This window comes from Cnephaeus nilssonii, assembly GCF_951640355.1.
Source record: "Cnephaeus nilssonii genome assembly, chromosome: 10".
Classification (NCBI taxonomy): domain Eukaryota; kingdom Metazoa; phylum Chordata; class Mammalia; order Chiroptera; family Vespertilionidae; genus Cnephaeus; species Cnephaeus nilssonii.
In genome coordinates, this window is record NC_137081.1 from 45,593,176 (window position 1) to 45,612,169 (window position 18,994).

Genomic DNA, 18,994 nt, shown 5'->3' on the forward strand with positions numbered 1-18,994 from the left:
GTCTCTTAATTATCTCAATGGTGTCTATAGTGGTTAGATATATCTGTGCACTTAAGTGGAAAAAATGTATAACTTTTCAAGTCAACAGAGCAGGAAGTTTGAAAGTCTAAATGGACTGACCTATATAATTTTTCTAAACATCTCTCTGGTATCTGTTTTAATGTTAATTCTAACTAGAGCACTTACTGACTGGTCCCATTACCTCTTTAGAGAATGTATACTTCTGAATGGATAGAAGTCATAAAACTCCAAATGTATTTATTGCTCAGCAAAGGGCTAGTATAAATCCATCACATTGCAGGTGTTTCCTTAGCCCTGTGTGAACTTAGCCTCCTGAAGAACTCACCCTTTCCCCTGGTATCTTGCTTTCAATTTGCACGGTGCTCTCAAATTAGCGCATGAGAGCTCTGTTAGGGAGATAGGGCAGTTGTTGGGATCTCTGTTGTCATATTAGGAAACCAAGAAACGGAAAGGTTATGACCTATCCAAGGTTACCAAATTAATGGCAATATAGTTCAACAGTCTGGCAAACTTGGACTCTTTCCACTCTCTACTGCTTCTTCCTTTCATTCCATTTGTCATGCACACACACAGCCCCATGTTGGGTGCAGCAAGAAGTCCACTTGGAGCTTTTACTAACCCTGGGAGCCAAGATTTACAGCTGGCCAGCCTCCTATGCTGCATGCTCCTCAGCAAGCTGAGCTATCACATCTCTGAATAGCTGTTTGGAAATAGTTCCAGCTCCCATCCCAGGAATCCATGTGGTCCCAGCTGTATGCTTGAATACTTATCTGAACACACATACCTATGCACACAAGTTGAAAGTCCATTTATGTCAAAGTGTCTTGTGATAGGTATATAGGAATTTTGATGCTTCCTTTACCCTAGTTAGGAGTAGGTGTAGTTTTATCTATTCATATCCTAATACCCTGGCATATATCATCACTCAGCAGTGAGCAAATTGCAGTTTATTCCCTTTAAACTATCACTGTCCTAAACTATTTTAGAAAGAACCATAGCATTTTCCACTGCTTTATAAAAGTCTGAGAATGTTTATGGTTGATGTTGTGTGATACAGCCACTGTTCGTTCCTATTCCTCTTTGGCAATCCTAGTGACAACTGATTCTATGACTTTTATTCGTTTTCTGGTTATTTTAATTTTACTTTTTAGTTTATCTTTATTGTTGAATCTGGTTATTTTAAGTGCACATATTTTGTACATCTGTTCAAGGAGCTGTTGTGGCTTTACTAATAAATTGAAGTTAAGATTTTCATCAGTCTCTGTAAGGGAAGGCTTTGTAATGAATTGTTCAGACATTTTGTGGTTGGAGGGAAATAGTTGCAGATTATAGGAGACAACAGATCAAAGAAGGAAGTAAACAGGGGGCTTGGCACAGGCAGGGCCAGGTCGCCAGCCTCTTTGTGGACTCTGCCCTGGGGTGGGATTGTGAGGGCAGGAGGGTGAACAGGCCTAATCCTGTGTGCAGCCCCGTGGCCTCAGGCACATCAGAGGTGTGGTGACATCTCAATATTGCATTCTTTTCCTCCTTACTTTTGCTGTCAGCTTTAGTTGGTTTATTTCCTCATTAAAAAAAAAAGTGACACAAGATTAAATGGAAGTTTTTCCATTTCTATTGTGTATGTGTAACTCTCATTCAAAATTAATTTGTTCCTTTTATTGTGTCATTTGTATTTCAGTTCTAAACAAACGACAATACTGAAAAATAAAAACATCTAAGTCAGTTTTAATATTAAGGCTTGCCTCTCCTCAAAATTATAAGCAACAATTCGAAGAGGGAAATTTAGCAGTTAGAGAATTAAAAGCTAATTTGGTGATTTGGTGAGTGAAAAAAACTCAACAAAGGTATTGTGCAGACTGGTTTGTTATCTATATAAGCATCAGTACCAGAAGCGGCAAGATGTCAAATTAGACAGTGTTCATTTAAGACATGTAGCTGTGCTATGATGCTTTAATATGAAATTTTATATATCCTGGTGTCTATTTCAAATCACTAGCTATATTTGACTAGATTTTGTTCATGTTCATATATACAGAGGTAGATAAGCTTTCTAAAAAAAATTATTGGGACCCTCGTTCACTGCTGGTGGAAATGTAAATTGGTACAGCCACTATGGAAAACAGTATGGAGTTTCCTCAAAGAATTAAGAATAGAGTTACCATATGACCCAGCAATCCCTCTTCTGGGTGTATACCTGAAAAATTTAAAAACATTTATTTGCAAAGATATATGCACCCCTCTGTTCATTGCAGCATTATTCACAGTTGCCAAGATGTAGATAAGCTTTTTTAAAGCTTTGGATCCACAGATAACTGGCATTTACTGGTTTTTAAAAAGCGTTTAATGTACATAAATTAATTTACCACAGGGAAGAATGTGTGAGAAAGGACCTAGTCTCTAAAAGAAGCCACTGATTCTAAGACCAGTTCTGTTTCTTATTTTCTGGGAGGTTTTTTAGTTTGGTTTGGTTTTGGGGTAGTTAAAACATTCATTTAATTCAGAATTTAAAAGGTAAGGTGGTGCTTTGAAAATTCTTTCTCCCAGTTATTTCTCTTTTCAGGAGGCAACCAATGTTTTCATCTCTAAGCCATTCTGATTTTTAAAAATTTTGGTAAATTTTGACATATTTGTGATCAATACGTACCTAATATTTTATGTTCTGTTTATGTCATTGGCACAATTATATTACCAAATCCTTTTATTTGATTAAGAGCATTTAATTGTTTCTACTTAACTCTTTTCTTATTGGGTATTTAAATTTTTTTCTGTTTAATTTTGTTGCTGTCAAAATAGCAAACATTAGCATCTTTATATAAAAGTATATAATAGTATATAAAAATATGAAAAGCTACCATATTTTTATTTCACAATTTTACACTTCTGAAATTTTATATATTCACTGTTGATGTTTGCTGTAAGCAGTGTCATGTTTTTTGTGTTTTTTTTCCTTTCTGTGAAAAGCTGTTATTAAATGAATGATATCACTTATAATCAATAGAGTCTGAAATAGAGGAGAAATGATATTTTCTTGTTTTTGTTTCTCAGAGAGGAAACACTAAGCTAAGGATGTGATAATATTATTATAATCCTAGTTCTGTTACTAGATTGCTTAGCAGAGTGGTTGAATTAATTGAAGATTTTATTTCCCCTCCCCCCTCTTGAATTTAATATGTATGAGATAGTGATCAATCTCAGAGTTTAAAAAAGGAGATGGCATATTTGCCATATAGGTTTCCTTTTAAGTGTTATATTCAGAGTTTAAGACAAATTGCAATCTTTATTTTTTCTAAAATTATTCAGTATTTCTGGGTAATATTTGCCTACATATTCCTAGGCCTACTATAGAATGTTTTTAAAAAATGTATATTAACTTTAAAAACATATACATACTATGCATTGTTAGCAGTTTTTCTCCTTCAATGTAGTAGAGTACATAGGTGTGAAACACTTGTGGATGTGTGCCTTGCTACCTGCTCACTTACAGTTTAGTCTTGTGGTTCTGTCCAATGCACTATTGGCTCTTAGTATGTGTTCTGGGTAACAAGTCTTCAAAGCATACGACAGTTAATGTGTTTGTTTTAAAATGTAGTCATTTCCTTCTCTTAATTGTACTGTTCTTATAAGAAGCCTGTTACACTCAGAAAGAAATTTGAAGAGTTGTTAGAGGAGTACAAATCTCAGTAAACTGGCAATTATTTCCAAAAGGGTCTGTGAGAGAAGAGGAGGAGGAAACGGGTGGGGAATGCTGGTTAGAGTACTACTGCTCTGTGGGATAATTTACTAATGATTAAAACCACAAAAGGGCTTTATATTTATTTAAACATAATATCTACATTTAACAAGTGGCACCAGGCGTCGACATTGTCTGGTGCTGGCAAATTTTGGGGATTATAATAAAAATTTGTGTTTCTATTATTATTTTTTAATCTGCTTTAGAACATAAAGTACATTTTCCCAAAGATAGTCTTTGCAACCATTATTTCAATAAGAGATTTCAAGGAAGTAGCAAACTTTATCAATTGGTTTGGTCTTTAATACTAGCTACAGGAGCAGTTATTTGGATTATCACGTTAACATAATTTTTCACCCATCAATCCTTTTGAAAGTATTGTTTGCTTAGATTGAAACATGGAAATGTTTCCTCCTGCTTGTAGTACAACAGATTAAAAGAAACACAGGCAAATCAACATGTAAAACTGGGTCAGTCAGTCACCCGGGGACCTATGTGCCAGTGGTTGGAAGTTGCACAAAACCCAGAGACAGACAGCAAATTGCTGCACCCTTCCGCTTGGTGGACAAAAAGGGGATTAGGGCCCTGGGGAACCCAGGACAATAAGCTTCCCACGAAGGGGGAAGGAATCTAGTGTCAGTGTTGGCAGTTGTGGATGTTTATGGGAGTAAAGGGTCAGGATTGGAACTGGAGTAGTTGGGGGTTTATAGCCCCAGGCCAGTTAGGAGAATGGGCTGGGACTTATTTGTGCCCCTTGGAAGGAGGTCTGGGAGGGTTGTGATATTTAGAACAGTGAACATGAATGTGAGTGAAGATAGAATGGAGTTACAGTGTCCCAATGAGGCATACATTTCCTGTTTCACATGTGATATACTATTGCAGTGAAGTTATGATTATATAATACTAGAGGCCTGGTGCATGAAATTTGTGCACGGGGGGGGGGGGTGTCCCTCAGCGCCTTCTTACAAGGGGTCCCCTGGTAGGGTCCCTAGGCCTGGCTGGCGATCAGGGCCTATCGGGGCTTTCCTTCCCCTGGCTGCCGGCAGCTGGCCCCGCCCCTGCCGCTGCTACTGCTTGCCATCTGTGTGGCACTGTCCCCCCTTTCCCGCCACCGGTTGCCTCCCTCTGCGGGGCAATCACTGGCTGGCTCTGCACACCGCCACAGCATTGCTGGCCAGTGGCCCAGGTCTCCTTCTGTGGGGCCATCTATTGCAGGGCTCCCAGATCAATCGTCCTGCAGAGGGAAGCCCCACCCACCTGCCGCAGCGCCACCAGCCAGGTGTCCTGGGCCTCCCTCTGTAGGTTGATCAATCGTGGGGCTCTGTGATCGATGGCTACGTAGAGGGAGGCCCTGCCCACTTGCTGCAGCGCCACTGGCCGGGTAGCCTGGGCCTCCCTCTTTGGGCCTGCAATCAATTGCATCACACCCGCCTTGACTGGCCTGGCGCTAGTGCGTGTCATAGCGTGGTGTCGTCCGTAAGGTCGTCCAGACAGTGTTCTGCTGTTCGGTCATTCGGTTGATTTGCATATTACTCCTTTATAATAATAAAAGCATAATATGCTAATTAGACCGGACAGCCTAATGACCTTCCGGACTACCTTCTGGACGAAGCTGGGGCTGCGAAGGCTGAGGCAACTCCCGCGGCTGTGAGGGCCAAGCCCCTTGAATGAATTTTGTGCATCGGGCCTCTAGTTATTATAGATAATTATGTAAATATGGTTGTGAGTATATAATGTAAATAGCTACAGGTGAAATGAAGCTGTGCAAATGAGACTTTTTTCACTTCATGAATAGAGATATGTATTTAAGTTTTTATAAGTGTATTCATTTTTATATATCCATGTACATATACATTCTTTCTTACAAAAACCAGAAAAGGAGTTGGTAACAGTTTTGTTAAACATTCCTTTTTCCCCCTCTACTAGCTAACGGATTTCAGATGCAAATACCCTCTCATTATCCAAGTTCAGATCTCTAACAGGCACTAGAGATGTGGACATGGCTTTGATTTGCCTGTGTTGTACTCATGGGAATTAGGTATTCCATTTCTCAGCTCTGCCTTGAAGAATTTTTCTGGTTTTGTGTTGAAATAATACTGAAATTGTCTTACTGAATTCTCTCCTTTTGTGTGGGCATTGCTGTGTAGAGATTTGCTCAGGATAATACATTTTAGAATTTGAACCAGAAGAGACTTCCCCTCTCACTTAAGGCACCTCCGTGGGGCAACTTTGTTTTACTTGTTCTACAACCCAAGGAAGTGGAAACAGGTGGCTGAGCTAAAGAAAGCGAATGGTTGCTGAGACGAGGAAAGAAACTACTGTAGATCCAAATTTTTGCTCCAGTTCCTAAGAGACACCAAGCATCTCTTTCCCTCTCATCGGAGCTCCCCACTGCCACATCTGGCTTCACTTTTGGGTTCAAATGAGTTTATTAGTTTTGCCATTTTGTATATAGCTGGGCTGACCCTGGAAAGACTGGTCTGAGAAACACTTGACATTTCAAGTACAGACAAGCCATAGATTGGGACCATCCCTGTGAACTGGCCAAAGCGCCGTGCTCTCGTTTCCCGTTGAGGAGGGAGACGTCAAGTGGTACAACTTGGAGGCTTTTCTGGATTTTTTCTTGTTACACTGCCAGTCAGGCTCTGATTTGGAAATCTGCTTCTCTCTCCTCCCTTGCCTGCAGGCTGGCGGCTCCCAAGTCATCTTTACCAACCCACTGGAGATAGTAAAGATTCGGCTGCAGGTGGCTGGGGAGATCACCACAGGACCCAGGGTCAGTGCCCTCAACGTGCTCCGCGACCTGGGACTTTTTGGTTTGTATAAGGTGGGTAGATTCCCTCCGGTTATCTCAACAGAAAGGTGGTGATGGACTCCACAGAAATGTGAAAGAAAGTGGAAACCAGACTGTCCCCCCCAAAATGCAAAAGCTGTCTTGTCCAGCAGGGTAGCTCCTGGAGCAGAAAATCAAACAAAAGGAAAAATCAGGACACGTGCATCAGAGGCAGAGGCTATGTGAGCACGGCTCCTGGTGTCACCCGCAGGCTCTTGTGAAGCTGCTGGCAGGGCCGGGCTGCAGACCTGCTGGCTGAGGCTCAGCCTTTATTGGATGACGGGTTTGGGAAAAGTTTCTTTGGTGGTGTCTTTGGCTGGTTTAGGACTTCAAGATGGTCTTATGTTTATTTTGAGTCTGAGTTATCTCTATTGTTATCTTCCCAGTAGGAGCTTCTCTTTGTCCTAATAATTTGACCACAGTGAAACAGTAGTCGACTTTGGTAGGATTCGGGCCTTTAAGAAGTTAAGTGGTGGGATTTGTCAATAATGAATTCCACTAAAAAAATAGAGTGTATTGTATTTTAGCAAAATGCCAGTCAACAGATTCCTTCCCTGCAGGTATACTTATTCCCATTATTACAGATCAGATGTAATGGAGCAGAAGCTGTTATTTTTCTTAAACAAGGAAGAGTATTTCTTTTCATTCTTTTGCTTGGTATAAGGGGGGATACGTAAACTTAGCTGCTATAGACAACTGAGTTTCCACAGCATCTGATTTATTTATAGATCCATCACTGCAGAAATGTGTCAGTTGGCTTCTGGAGCAGTAAATGAGAAATGAGAAATTCTGTGGATTAGACTCATACAGCTCAGGGCTCTTAGGAGACCAGTAAAGCAGTGATGCCTATCTTGAGTTTTGTACACATTCTGTCCCTTCCACCCCCAATTCCCATCCTTTTTGGAATTCCCTTTGAGACTGAATTCATGAATTTTAAAAAAAATTTTAAACATTTTAGGTGGTGTCTTTTTCTGTTGTTGCTATTAATTTTCACCTGAGGATATTTTTTCCATTGATTTTTAGAGAGAGTGGAAGAGAGGGGAGAGAGAGAGAGAGAGGGAAGGAGGAAGAAAAAAAGAGAGAGAGAGAGGAAGAAAGAAAGATACATCAATTGGTTGCCTCCGCACGTGCCCTGGGGTCGAACCTGCTACCTAAGTATGTGCCCTTGACCGGGAATCAAACCTACACCCTTCAGTGGGTGGGTGGACACTCTAACCATTAAGCAACACTGGCCGGGGCCAATTCAGGTGTCTTTTAAAAATAGCCATTAAGGTCTGGCCAGTGGCTCAGTGGTTGAGTGTCAACCAATGAACCAGGAGGTCTTTTATTTATTTATTTATTTATTTATTTATTTTTATTAAGGTATTATATGTGTACATATTGAACCAGGAGGTCTTTTTATATATATATTTTATTGATTTTTTGCAGAGAGGAAGAGAGAGAGATAGAGAGTTAGAAACATTGATCAGCTGCCTCTTGCACCCCCCCCACTGAGGATGTGCCCGCAACCAAGGTACATGCCCTTGACCGGAATCGAACCTGGGACCCTTGAGTCCGCAGGCCGACGCTCTATCCACTGAGCGAAACCAGCTTCGGCGAACCAGGAGGTCTTGATTCAATTTCCTGGTCAGGGAACATGCCCAGGTTGTGGGCTCAACCCCCTTCTAGGGTGTGTGCAGGAGGCAGCCAATCAATGGTTCTCTTTCATCATTGATGTTTCTATCTCTCTCCCCCTCTCCTTTCCTCTCTGAAATCAATAAAATTATATTTTAAAAAATAGCCATTAGGGAAATAAGTACCAAAGCTGGACTATTCGCCTGGCTCTGTAAAGCCCTGGGCAGTAGAACATGTGTGACCTCAGTCACTGAGACAGACTGTCCCTGGTGGCTTTCTACTCCCATGGAAACCTCCTGCTAAAATATTCCGTCTGGGTCACCCCGGTCCTGTGCTATTTAGGACATGGGGAAAAGGAACATTGGTGTTTTTCCCCCCTTCCTTTCCCACTGCCACTGCCTATAGCTTCTTACCTGGCTTTCAGGGGCTCTAACTGGTGTGGATTGAATTGGTAATTTGTTAGTTTTGGCGCTGCCTTTGCTGGTTGCTTTGGCGTCAAGCTATTAATATTGGGTCTCCAAGTCTATTCCCCTGCCACCTCTACCTCCAACCCCATCAAAGCCAAACAGAATAAGCCTGGAGGTTTGAGAATTGAATTTTTCTATACTGGAAATGCCAGAAAATTCTTAGTTGTCAAAATGATGTTATTGTCCAGTTAACTAACTCTAGGACTCCGGAATCCACCAGCCTTTCTCAAGCTTTGAGTCATGTATGCTTCTCTGTGTCCCACCAGTTCAGTTCTCCCCACCTCCCTTCCACATCAGCCCCAGTGCTGTCTGAGGGACACCTCAGGCTGGTCGCCTTGTGGACATTCACACCCTGTTTATACAGCTGTTTTGCTCTGTTTCCTCACTGTGTGACAGGGTGCCAAAGCGTGTTTCCTCCGAGACATTCCCTTCTCTGCCATCTATTTTCCTGTTTATGCTCATTGCAAACTACTTCTGGCTGATGAAAACGGACGCGTGGGAGGTGCAAATCTCCTTGCAGCTGGAGCCATGGCAGGTAACACAGTTGTTGTTTTTTAAGCCAAAAGAACCCTCCCCCATTCTCCTTAGGAAGCACAGAATCTCTGTGTACTTTCCCTCTTTATTTCTGGAAGGGTCATTGTTCGTATCTGACTTAGTTTAAATGTGACCGCTTTTACTCCTTTGTGGGATGTGCTGTAATTCTGATGAGAGTTAATTACATTTGCATAATGTGGATAAACAGCTTAATGCCGCTTAGCAACTTGGAGCCAAATTAGATCTGCCCATCTAAATTGGGCTTTCGTCATCAACGTGTTTCTTAGCCTTCTGTGCCCCTCAAACTTTGGGTGCAGCCAAGATAAGTGTTAAGGTGGAAAAGTTCTTTATCAAACCATTGCTTTGTTGTATCTCATGCTGACACACAGGTCTGTAATGCCCTCACTTTCTAGCATATTGGAATCTATAAGATTTGCCTCAAAATTGAGCTTTTATCATAAAGATGTTCCTTTTTCTTCTGCCATTGTCCTTAGACCAGAGTAAGCAATGCTTCCCCAGCAAACCACCTTGTCCTTGATTGGCATCTCTTCTCTGCCTCTCAATGCTTTCTGTCTTTTATTAATGGTGGTTTGTATAGTTTTGCCTTCTGTACTAGACTTGGAGCTCCTTGAGGGGAGAGGTTTCGTTCTGTTCATCCTTGCCTTCCCTATGTGGCCAGCATAGTAATCTATATATATAAAAGGCTAAGTGACCAACCAACTGTCCATCTGACTGACCGACCGTCCAACTGGCCAGTACATATGACACACACTGGCAATTTAAAAATAAACTTTGACTTGTGCATGTGCGATACATATAAAGCTCTTGTTGGCACCAATTGCACATGTGTTTTAATTTTATAATACCATATTATATACTAGAGGCCCGGTGCATGAAATTCGTGCACCAAGGGGGGGGTCCCCTCAGCCCAGCCTGCACCCACTCCAATCCGGGACCCCTCAGGGGATGTCCAACTGCTGGTTGGGATCGGGCCTAAACCGGCATTTGGACATCCCTCTCACAATCCTGGACCGCTGGCTCCTAATCACTCACCTGCCTGCCTGCCTGGTCACCCCTAACTGCCCTGTCTGCCGGCCTGGTTGCCCCTAACTGCCTCCCCCCGCCGGCCTAGTCGCCCCTCACTGCCCCCCCTGCCAGCCTAATCGCCCCCAACTTCCCCCCTGCTGACCTGGTTGCCCCTAACTGGCCCCCCCCGCCCGCCGTCCTGGTCACCCCATGCAGCCTGCTGTTGAGGCGTTTGGTTGTCCCTCACCCCCCTGCCGGCCTGGTTGCCCCACGCAGCCTGCTTATTCAGTTGTTTGGTCGTCCCTCACTAACCCCCCTGCTGGCCTGGTCATAGGCAGCCATCTTGTGAGGGTGTGATGGTCAATTTGCATATTATCTTTTTATTATATAAGATACTATTTTGACATGTAATTTTTTGCAGTAATGGAATTACCACAGGAATTTTTCTTCTAATGAATTCCCTTTCAATGTGCACGAATCCGTGCATGGGGCCACTAGTAATATGATAAATGTCAATGGAAAAAATGAAAACCTTCATCTTGTCTAAGATACCAAATTGGACACAGAAGAGATTCATCTGAAAGAGGAGCCTAAAAAACGCAGAAGGTGCTAAGATGCTTCCTTCTGATCTCATGGATCTAGGCTTCCTCTTGCTGTGAGGGAACTGACTGTGAGAGAAGGGGAGTACCCGGCGTCCCCACTGCATCAGCACCTTGGGGTGCACCATGTTGTCCTTTTCACCCTTGATGACAGGGAATGACGTGATGATTAAGAAACGCTCCCACGGCCCTAGCTGGCTTGGCTCCGTGGACAGAGCATCACCCCACGGACTGAAGGGTTGTGAGTTCAATTCTGATCAAGGGCACGTACCTCCATTGCAGGCTCCGTCCCTGGCCCTGGTTGGGGCATGTGTAGGAGGCAACCAATCGATGTGTCTATCTCCCTCCTTTCCACTCTCTCTCAAAATAAATGGAAAAATACCCTCAGGTAAAGATTAATAACAAAAAAGAAACTCTCCCAGGGAGCTTTGAGCCCTTATTTGGGGTTCAGGAAGTCCCCTATCTTCTGGCACTTGGAACTTCAGTCAATTGCATGCACATTTGAGAGGCAGTAAAGCTACCAGCTCAGCCTCGGCACTGAGTGCTCACCCAGCCCCATGGTGCTCACCAAAGTCTCCCAGTTTTAATTGGGGCCAGCAGATTTCCCCTTAAGTCTTCTCTCCAGTCAGCAGCAAAACCAGCCCACGAGCAGTGTAATTGTGGCCAGGCCTGTGGCCAGTGCCTGATGGAGCCCAGTAAACACTCCACAGAACTGTCAGCACCAACTTCTCGCCCACAGACAATTAATGTCAGTTTTCAGAATGAGAGATGAATTTGTCTAATTTTTACCCATGAAGCTTTGCTGGCAGGCACTGAGAATATTCAGAATTCAGAACATTCGAAAGACAGGTAGTTACCCAGTTTCAGCTGTGTAAGGAGCAGAGCCCTGTGGAGGGAAGCTGTGAGCCGCTCCCCCTGAGGAAGGTCGCCTGGCTCCTTTGTTTCCTGTTTTGTTTTATAAGGAAAAGTGTGGTTCTGAAGGCCATCTTGTGTGTCCTGCTGCTGGTCAATCTCATCATGATGCTGGGAGCTCGGCATAGGGGATGGATGATGAGGCCTTGCATGGTCAGGTCCCCTAATGTTCCTTAACCAGTTGCCAGGCCTCCTCTGCTCCCGTTGTAATGACTTCTGTCATATAAGCATGTCTGAGCAAGTCACAGTCAGCTCTCAAATTAGCCCCTCAAACGGGAGGGATCTGAGTATTGCTATTCACCTCACACGATAAGGTGACAAGAATTGGCAAAAAACAACACCACCACCACCATCCTAGTTTAATGTCAGATACATTTAGGAGCTCATTAAATTGACATTATCCTCATTTCTTATTATACATAAAAACACTTGATCTTATTTAAGAAAAAAGGAGGTAAAGTAATTGAAACCTAAGGGGGAACATTTGGGAATTATCCCAGTAATATTGCTGCCTTCCCCTCCCTTCCTCCCCCCCATCCCCCCAGCTCAGTTCTTTGAGATCATATAGTACAGAGTATTTTCCTAATTTAGAAAGAAAAGAGAATTCACCCTGAGCACACTGACACAGCTACTGGGTGTTTATATCCCTTTTACGTTATTGCCCAGGCATGTATTTAGGAGGCTTGAGTTAGAGCAGTTGAAGGGTCTAATTGCATTGTTCGATGTTAGCAGTAGTATTTCTGTCCCTTGTAAGGTGCTTTGGATTAATTAAATGTTGTCTTTCTCCTGAAAGGTGTGCCTGCCGCTTCTCTGGTAACCCCGGCTGATGTCATCAAGACAAGACTGCAAGTGGCTGCCCGCGCTGGCCAGACGACATACAGTGGTGTCATCGACTGTTTTAGGAAGATACTCCGGGAAGAAGGGCCCTCAGCTTTTTGGAAAGGAACAGCAGGTAGGGGCAGGGCCATGTGGAGAGGCTGGGCCGTGTGGAGAGGCTGGGCCGGGTGGAGTGGCTGGGCCGGGTGGAGTGGCTGGGCCGGGTGGAGAGGCAGGGCCGGGTGGAGAGGCAGGGCCGGGTGGAGAGGCTGGGCCGGGTGGAGAGGCAGGGCCGGGTGGAGAGGCTGGGCCGTGTGGAGAGGCTGGGCCGGGTGGAGAGGCAGGGCCGGGTGGAGAGGCAGGGCCGGGTGGAGAGGCTGGGCCGGGTGGAGAGGCAGGGCCGGGTGGAGAGGCAGGGCCGGGTGGAGAGGCAGGGCCGTGTGGAGTGGCTGGGCCGGGTGGAGTGGCTGGGCCGGGTGGAGAGGCAGGGCCGGGTGGAGAGGCTGGGCCGTGTGGAGTGGCTGGGCCGGGTGGAGTGGCAGGGCCAGGTGGAGTGGCAGGGCCGTGTGGAGTGGCTGGGCCGGGTGGAGAGGCTGGGCCGGGTGGAGTGGCTGGGCCGTGTGGAGTGGCTGGGCCGGGTGGAGTGGCTGGGCCGGGTGGAGAGGCTGGGCCGGGTGGAGTGGCTGGGCCGGGTGGAGAGGCTGGCTGGCATTAGGGGCCTCCCCCATTACCACAGGTCATTTTTGCCAGTCAGTCTGGTGTTAAGTGCCCCGCTCCCATCTCTCTTTCAGCCCGAGTGTTTCGGTCCTCCCCCCAGTTTGGTGTTACCTTGGTCACCTATGAACTTCTCCAGCGGTGGTTTTACGTTGACTTTGGAGGCCTGTAAGTGCAGCTGTTCAACACCTTTGTAAAGAAAGCACCCAAACCAAATAGGTCTTTGCCTACAGAGACAGTTTTGGAACTGAAAGGACAGAGAAGCCTAGAGGACCAGTGCATGTAAATCAAACAGTGGGCTTAAGTCAAAAAGCCTCCGCGTTAGGGAGTTGAGATTCGACAGGGCGACATCACACACAGTATTCAGCAGCTACTTGGGGAAAGTTTAGGGAGGCAGCAACTTAAAATGTTGTGTGAATAGGTACCTTTTTTTAGTGTAAGCAATATGAGCTTCATGGATTTAGGTTTTTATTATTTAGATTTAGTAATGTCCTTTTCACCAGAAGTAATGTAAATTTGTATTAGTAACACTTTTGTGACCGTTCTTTCAAAGACTTAGTTAAGCCCTCACACCTCTGAGATTTCATTATTCACTATAATTTATTATTGGAATAGGTTTGGATGTTCTTAGAGCTAATTTATGGCAAACTAAACGGAAGAGGCTCAAAGAGAGGTTATGCCTGTGGACATAATCACTGGTGAGATCCGGGCCAGAAATTGGGCCTCTTGAGGCTTAGTACTTGAAGCTTGTGCTGGAGAAAAGAGCAGCAACTTGTTGAATTTGCTGGGTGGGAAAGATTATACCCAAAGCAAGCAATTATCAGCTTTTCAGCATAAGATAAATCCTGCATCTGAGTCTTCGCCTCATAAACCAAGTAGAGGGACTTGTACAAAGAAGATCAACCTTACACTCCAGGCTTTTCTATGCTTTCACATTCTGTAAAACTAAGAATTACATTTATGTCTCTTTGAACAATTTTAGCAATAACCTTCACGAGTTTACTGTTTTAAAAGTTAGTGTTTTAAATTCTCAAGATAAAGGAAAAATGTAAACTTTTTATGATTAATTTATGCATTGTGTAGAAAATTTGGAAAATAGGAAAGTATAAAAGAAAATCACTCATAGTCCCACTTCTCAGAAAGTTTTAATATTTGAGTGTATTTTCTTCTGATCTATTTTCTATGGCTCTATTTATATAAGTTTATAAGCATTGAAATTGACGCCATTGTCTCCTAAATCAAATATGTGAATGTGTTGTTTTCAAAGCCCCTATAAATTAGTGTTCTAGACGGCTTTGCACAGCTTGCACTTATAGTGAGTGACTGCAGCACAGATGACAAGGAAATAGTTGGACAAATAATACTCTTCTTCGTGGCATGTGAGTCAGACTGAAATGTTCAGCTGTGTGCCATCCTCAGTCCTGAGCATGCTAACCATTAGCTTTGTCCTCTCAACAGCAAACCCTCTGGCTCAGAACCCACACCTAAGTCACGCATCGCAGACCTTCCTCCTGCCAATCCCGATCACATCGGTGGATACAGACTCGCCACAGCCACTTTCGCTGGCATTGAAAACAAGTTTGGCCTTTATCTCCCCAAATTTAAATCTCCTAGTGGCCCTGTGGTTCAGTCAAAGCCAGTGGCAGCAGCTCAGTGATGAGACGACCGCTGAGTGTGGCCAAGTAGCTCCCTGAAGAGGGAGGCCTAGAGAGCAGCCCTGTGATGTAGCCAGGCAGCCGCACGCTGCGGACTGAGCTGGGTCTGTATGTCATATACATGTACTTGTTTATAGTCATTTGCCCAGGAAAAAAATACAATGCAGTTTCAAGCTTTAGTCATGTGTTGAAATGTTTTTAAGCTTTGGCATGAGTTAGTGTTCTAGACGGCTTTGCACAGCTTGCACTTATAGTGAGTGACTGTACATATTGTACATCTTTGTACAGAGACATCTTGGCACCTCATCCCAACAAATCACATTTATAGAATGTATGCATTTCCTAGTGGCTTGAAATGTACAGAATGTTTTGAAAGTGTTTTATTAAGAATCACACGAAAATAAATGTATTACAATTAAATTCATTCTCTCATTGGTGACTGATGGAACTGAAGCATCAGTATTGGATGTATTTAATTTCTAGTTTGTTTTCCATTCTGGAAGAAAAAGGTATTTGCTGATAAAGAGGTATAACAAGACCAAGTGCCAACACCATTGGATAAGAGATCCTTTGGAAAAGATGCATGTCAGTGGGTGCCAGCGGACAGGCTAAGGCTCGTGGTGCTGCTGCGTTTCCATTGTGTTAAATGTGTGCATACACCCTCCGCTGTTCATCAATCCAAAGGCATTTCCTAGACAGCTCCTCTGCATTGTGTTCATGGAGACAGGGCATCTCCAGCTCTACTGGCTTAGCTTTGCCTTCCTCTGACACACAAGGGCCTAGCTGTCAAAACAGTAAAGGATACTTTGGCAATTTTCCTCATATGGATATGATTCCAGTCAAAAATAAAATACCAAAATGTGTATGCATGTAGTTGAATTTTCCTTCATAAATATACTGATAGTGCCTTTTATTTTGATTTGCTACTAATTCCAAATAACTCATGATCAGGTTTCCCTCTCTTACATTTTTATAGGAAATAGTTCCTTTTAGAAAGGACTATGGTGGAATGAGGGGAGAGAAGACGAAAGACAAAAGCTCTGTCTTATGATTCACTGGGACCAGGTTCTTCCTTATGAATCCAAATACAAACTGCTTATTCCAGAAGTCACTCACCGAGGGTGTGATTACTAATTTCGATCTCAACATGCATCTTGACAGCCACATCTACACTTCAGTATGGTTGTGACTTGATGTGTAGTGTCAGAATTTACTTACTTTAGCAAAGTGCTTTGGGAAAACATTATTGCTATTGCCAGTGAGCCGGGATATGAGAATGTATGCAAATATTTTCAAGGGGCAAGCCTGGAGATGGACCAAGTCACTTAGTATCCTCCACAGCACTCATCAGGGATGGCTGACAGCCGTGTAACACAGCCATGGGCTCTCCAGGCCCTGCAGGAACGAAACAACTAGCTTTGAAAGCAAAGTTTTCAGTTCTCATTGGAATAGAATGAATAACAATCCAGTTGTTCTGCTATTGCCACCTGTTAAAAATGTGCAAGGAGCCCATGGATATGTTCTTATAGAAGATTCCTATGATACAATATATGTACGATTATTTAGAGTAAGATGTGAAAGTGCCCTCTGAACCCTGCTTCTCCCATTTTCACTCCCTGCCCCAGAAGTTATCACTGCTAACAAGTTAGAGGATAATTTTGTAGCTGTTTTTCATATAGTGTATATATAAATATATACACATGTATACACACACACACATATTTATACTTTCAAACAGGATTATGTTTTTAAATCTATGCATTGTTTGATGGCTCGATTTAGTTTACTTCATGACTTTTCATGTTGGGTCACAAAAGTTCATCTTAATTTTTAGTAGTTGCATAGTATTGCATTGTATAGGTTATGATATTTTTCATAAATTATCCCTTGTTCACATTTATTTATTTTTTTCACAATTGCAAGCAATGCTGACATGAATGGTAAACATCTTTGTATACATATTTTGAGTACATGTGCTAGTATTTCATTAGGATAGATATTTAAAATTGGAATTGGTAATTCACAAGATGTATGGATTTACATTTTATATATATATTGCCACATTGTTCTTTTTAAAAAATATGTTTTTATTGATTTCAGAGAGGAAGAGAGTGAGAGAGAGATAGAAATACCAATGATGAGAGAGAATCATTGATCGGCTGCCTCCTGCATACCCCACACTGGGGATCGAGCCTGCAACTCAGGCACGTGCCCTGACCAAGAATCGAACCATGACCTCCTGGGTGATGATCAATAACTGAGCCATGCCAGCCGAGAGCCACATTGTTCTTTCAAAAAGGCTTTACTAATTTACTTTCCTACTGACAACATATGAGGATGCCCGTTTCTTTACCACATTGGCAAAAATGGGTACTAACAGTTTTTTACATTTTAGTCAAATCAGGATAAGTGATCATTGTTTCACTTTTCATTTAATTACTAGTGAGGTTGAACATCTTTTCATAGTTACTGTCATTTAAAATATTTTCTTATTGTGGAATGTATACAGTATGTATACACAAACATACACATATGCTCACATGTATTTTAAACAAATAGTCGTAAAGTGAAAACCCATGTAACCACCCAGGTCAATAGAATATTGCTAGCGTCTCCTAAGTTCCCCCTTATAATCCTCCCCATCATAATCCCCTCCTCTTTAACAGCATCTCCATCCTTCATTTCTTTGCTTTTCATTATAATTTTACCACCCATACATATATCCCTAAATATAATATTTAGTTCCTGTTTTTGAAATTTATATGAATTCTATTATATTGTTTACTTTTGAGACTTGTTTCTTTTGCTAAACATAAGATTCGTTCATATAACTGTATGTAGCTAGAGTTTGCTTATTTTGTTGTATGAATATATTACAATTTATTTTTCCATTTAACTCTCGACATCTGGGTTGTTTCCAATTTGGGGATATTACAGTGTTGCTCTGGATATTTTGTATGTGTATTTTAGAGTTTTCATTTTTAAAAGGATCTATACCTAAGGGCAGAACCACAGAGTCACTGGGTTTGTTAGATTTTACTTTGCGAGATCATGTCAAACTACTTCCTAGAAATTCTTACACTGATTTACATTCCCCCAAGGGTGTATTTTTCTTCTTAATTTTTACCAATCTGTTGGCTGTATAATGTTATCTCATGGCTTTAAAGCATTTTCCATCAAATGAGGCTGAACATCTTTTATATGTTAACATACACATTGTTCTTCAAAAAGACTTGACTAACTTTCATACTGACAGCATATGAAAACCCAGTGTGTTTATGGCTACTTGGAGTTCATCTTTGATGAGTGAAGTAATTGTTAAAGTGTCTTATCCATTTTTCTCAGTAATTTGCAGAGGGTTCTTTATATATTCTGGATACTACTCCTTTATGAGTCGTGCTGCAAAATCTTTTCCCAATGTGTGGCTTGTCTTTTCACATTGTTCTTGATATATTAACATTTTAGTATGTTCAAACATATCAATTTTTTTCTTATGGTTAGCATGTCTTATATTTCATTTTTTTAAAAATTTTACTCTCTAGGTATGAATATGGTTGATATTCTCTTCTTAAAGGCTTTATAATTTTGCCTCTCCATCCTATACAGCAGGGGTCCTCAAACTTTTTAAACAGGGGGCCAGTTCACTGTCCCTCAGACCGTTGGAGGGCCGGACTATAGTTTAAAAAAAACACTATGAACAAATTCCTATGCACACTGCTAAGTCGGCTGCTAAGCAGGACAGGCAGCGGCGGCAAAAACACCCGGCGGGCCGGATAAATGTCCTGGGCGGGCCGCATGTGGCCCGCGGGCCGTAGTTTGAGGACCCTTGCTATACAGAAATGTCATACGAGGTAATATTTTTGCCCCTTTATATGGTTGGTCTGTTGTCCCAGCACTGTTTATTGAAAAGACCTTCCTTTCCCAATGGCGTTACAGTACCTTCTCTGTTATGTATTAAGGGTGATCAGTGCAAAGATGTATTTTGTGTGTGTGTGTGTGTGTGTGTGTGTGTGTGTGTGTGTGTGTGTTGTTTTTTTGTAATTGGTCTCTTCCTGTGCCACTATACACTCTTT

The 18,994-nt window shown here is 42.6% G+C and overlaps 1 protein-coding gene across 3 annotated transcripts in view; it reads left to right on the forward strand.

The window, feature by feature from the left end:
• SLC25A12 (solute carrier family 25 member 12) overlaps positions 1-18,537 on the forward strand; it is a 95,705-nt gene extending 77,168 nt beyond the window's left edge. For 2 of the 3 annotated variants that reach the window (XM_079782676.1, XM_079782675.1), the window contains 5 exons: positions 6,438-6,578; positions 9,062-9,200; positions 12,530-12,688; positions 13,344-13,434; positions 14,725-18,537. In XM_079782676.1, the coding sequence (XP_079638802.1) occupies positions 6,438-6,578; positions 9,062-9,200; positions 12,530-12,688; positions 13,344-13,434; positions 14,725-14,923 (729 nt within the window). In that variant the 3' untranslated portion in view covers positions 14,924-18,537. The remainder of the gene's footprint in view (positions 1-6,437; positions 6,579-9,061; positions 9,201-12,529; positions 12,689-13,343; positions 13,435-14,724) is intronic. The other variant, XM_079782674.1, reaches the window with a different exon arrangement.
• Positions 18,538-18,994: the final 457 nt, after the last annotated feature.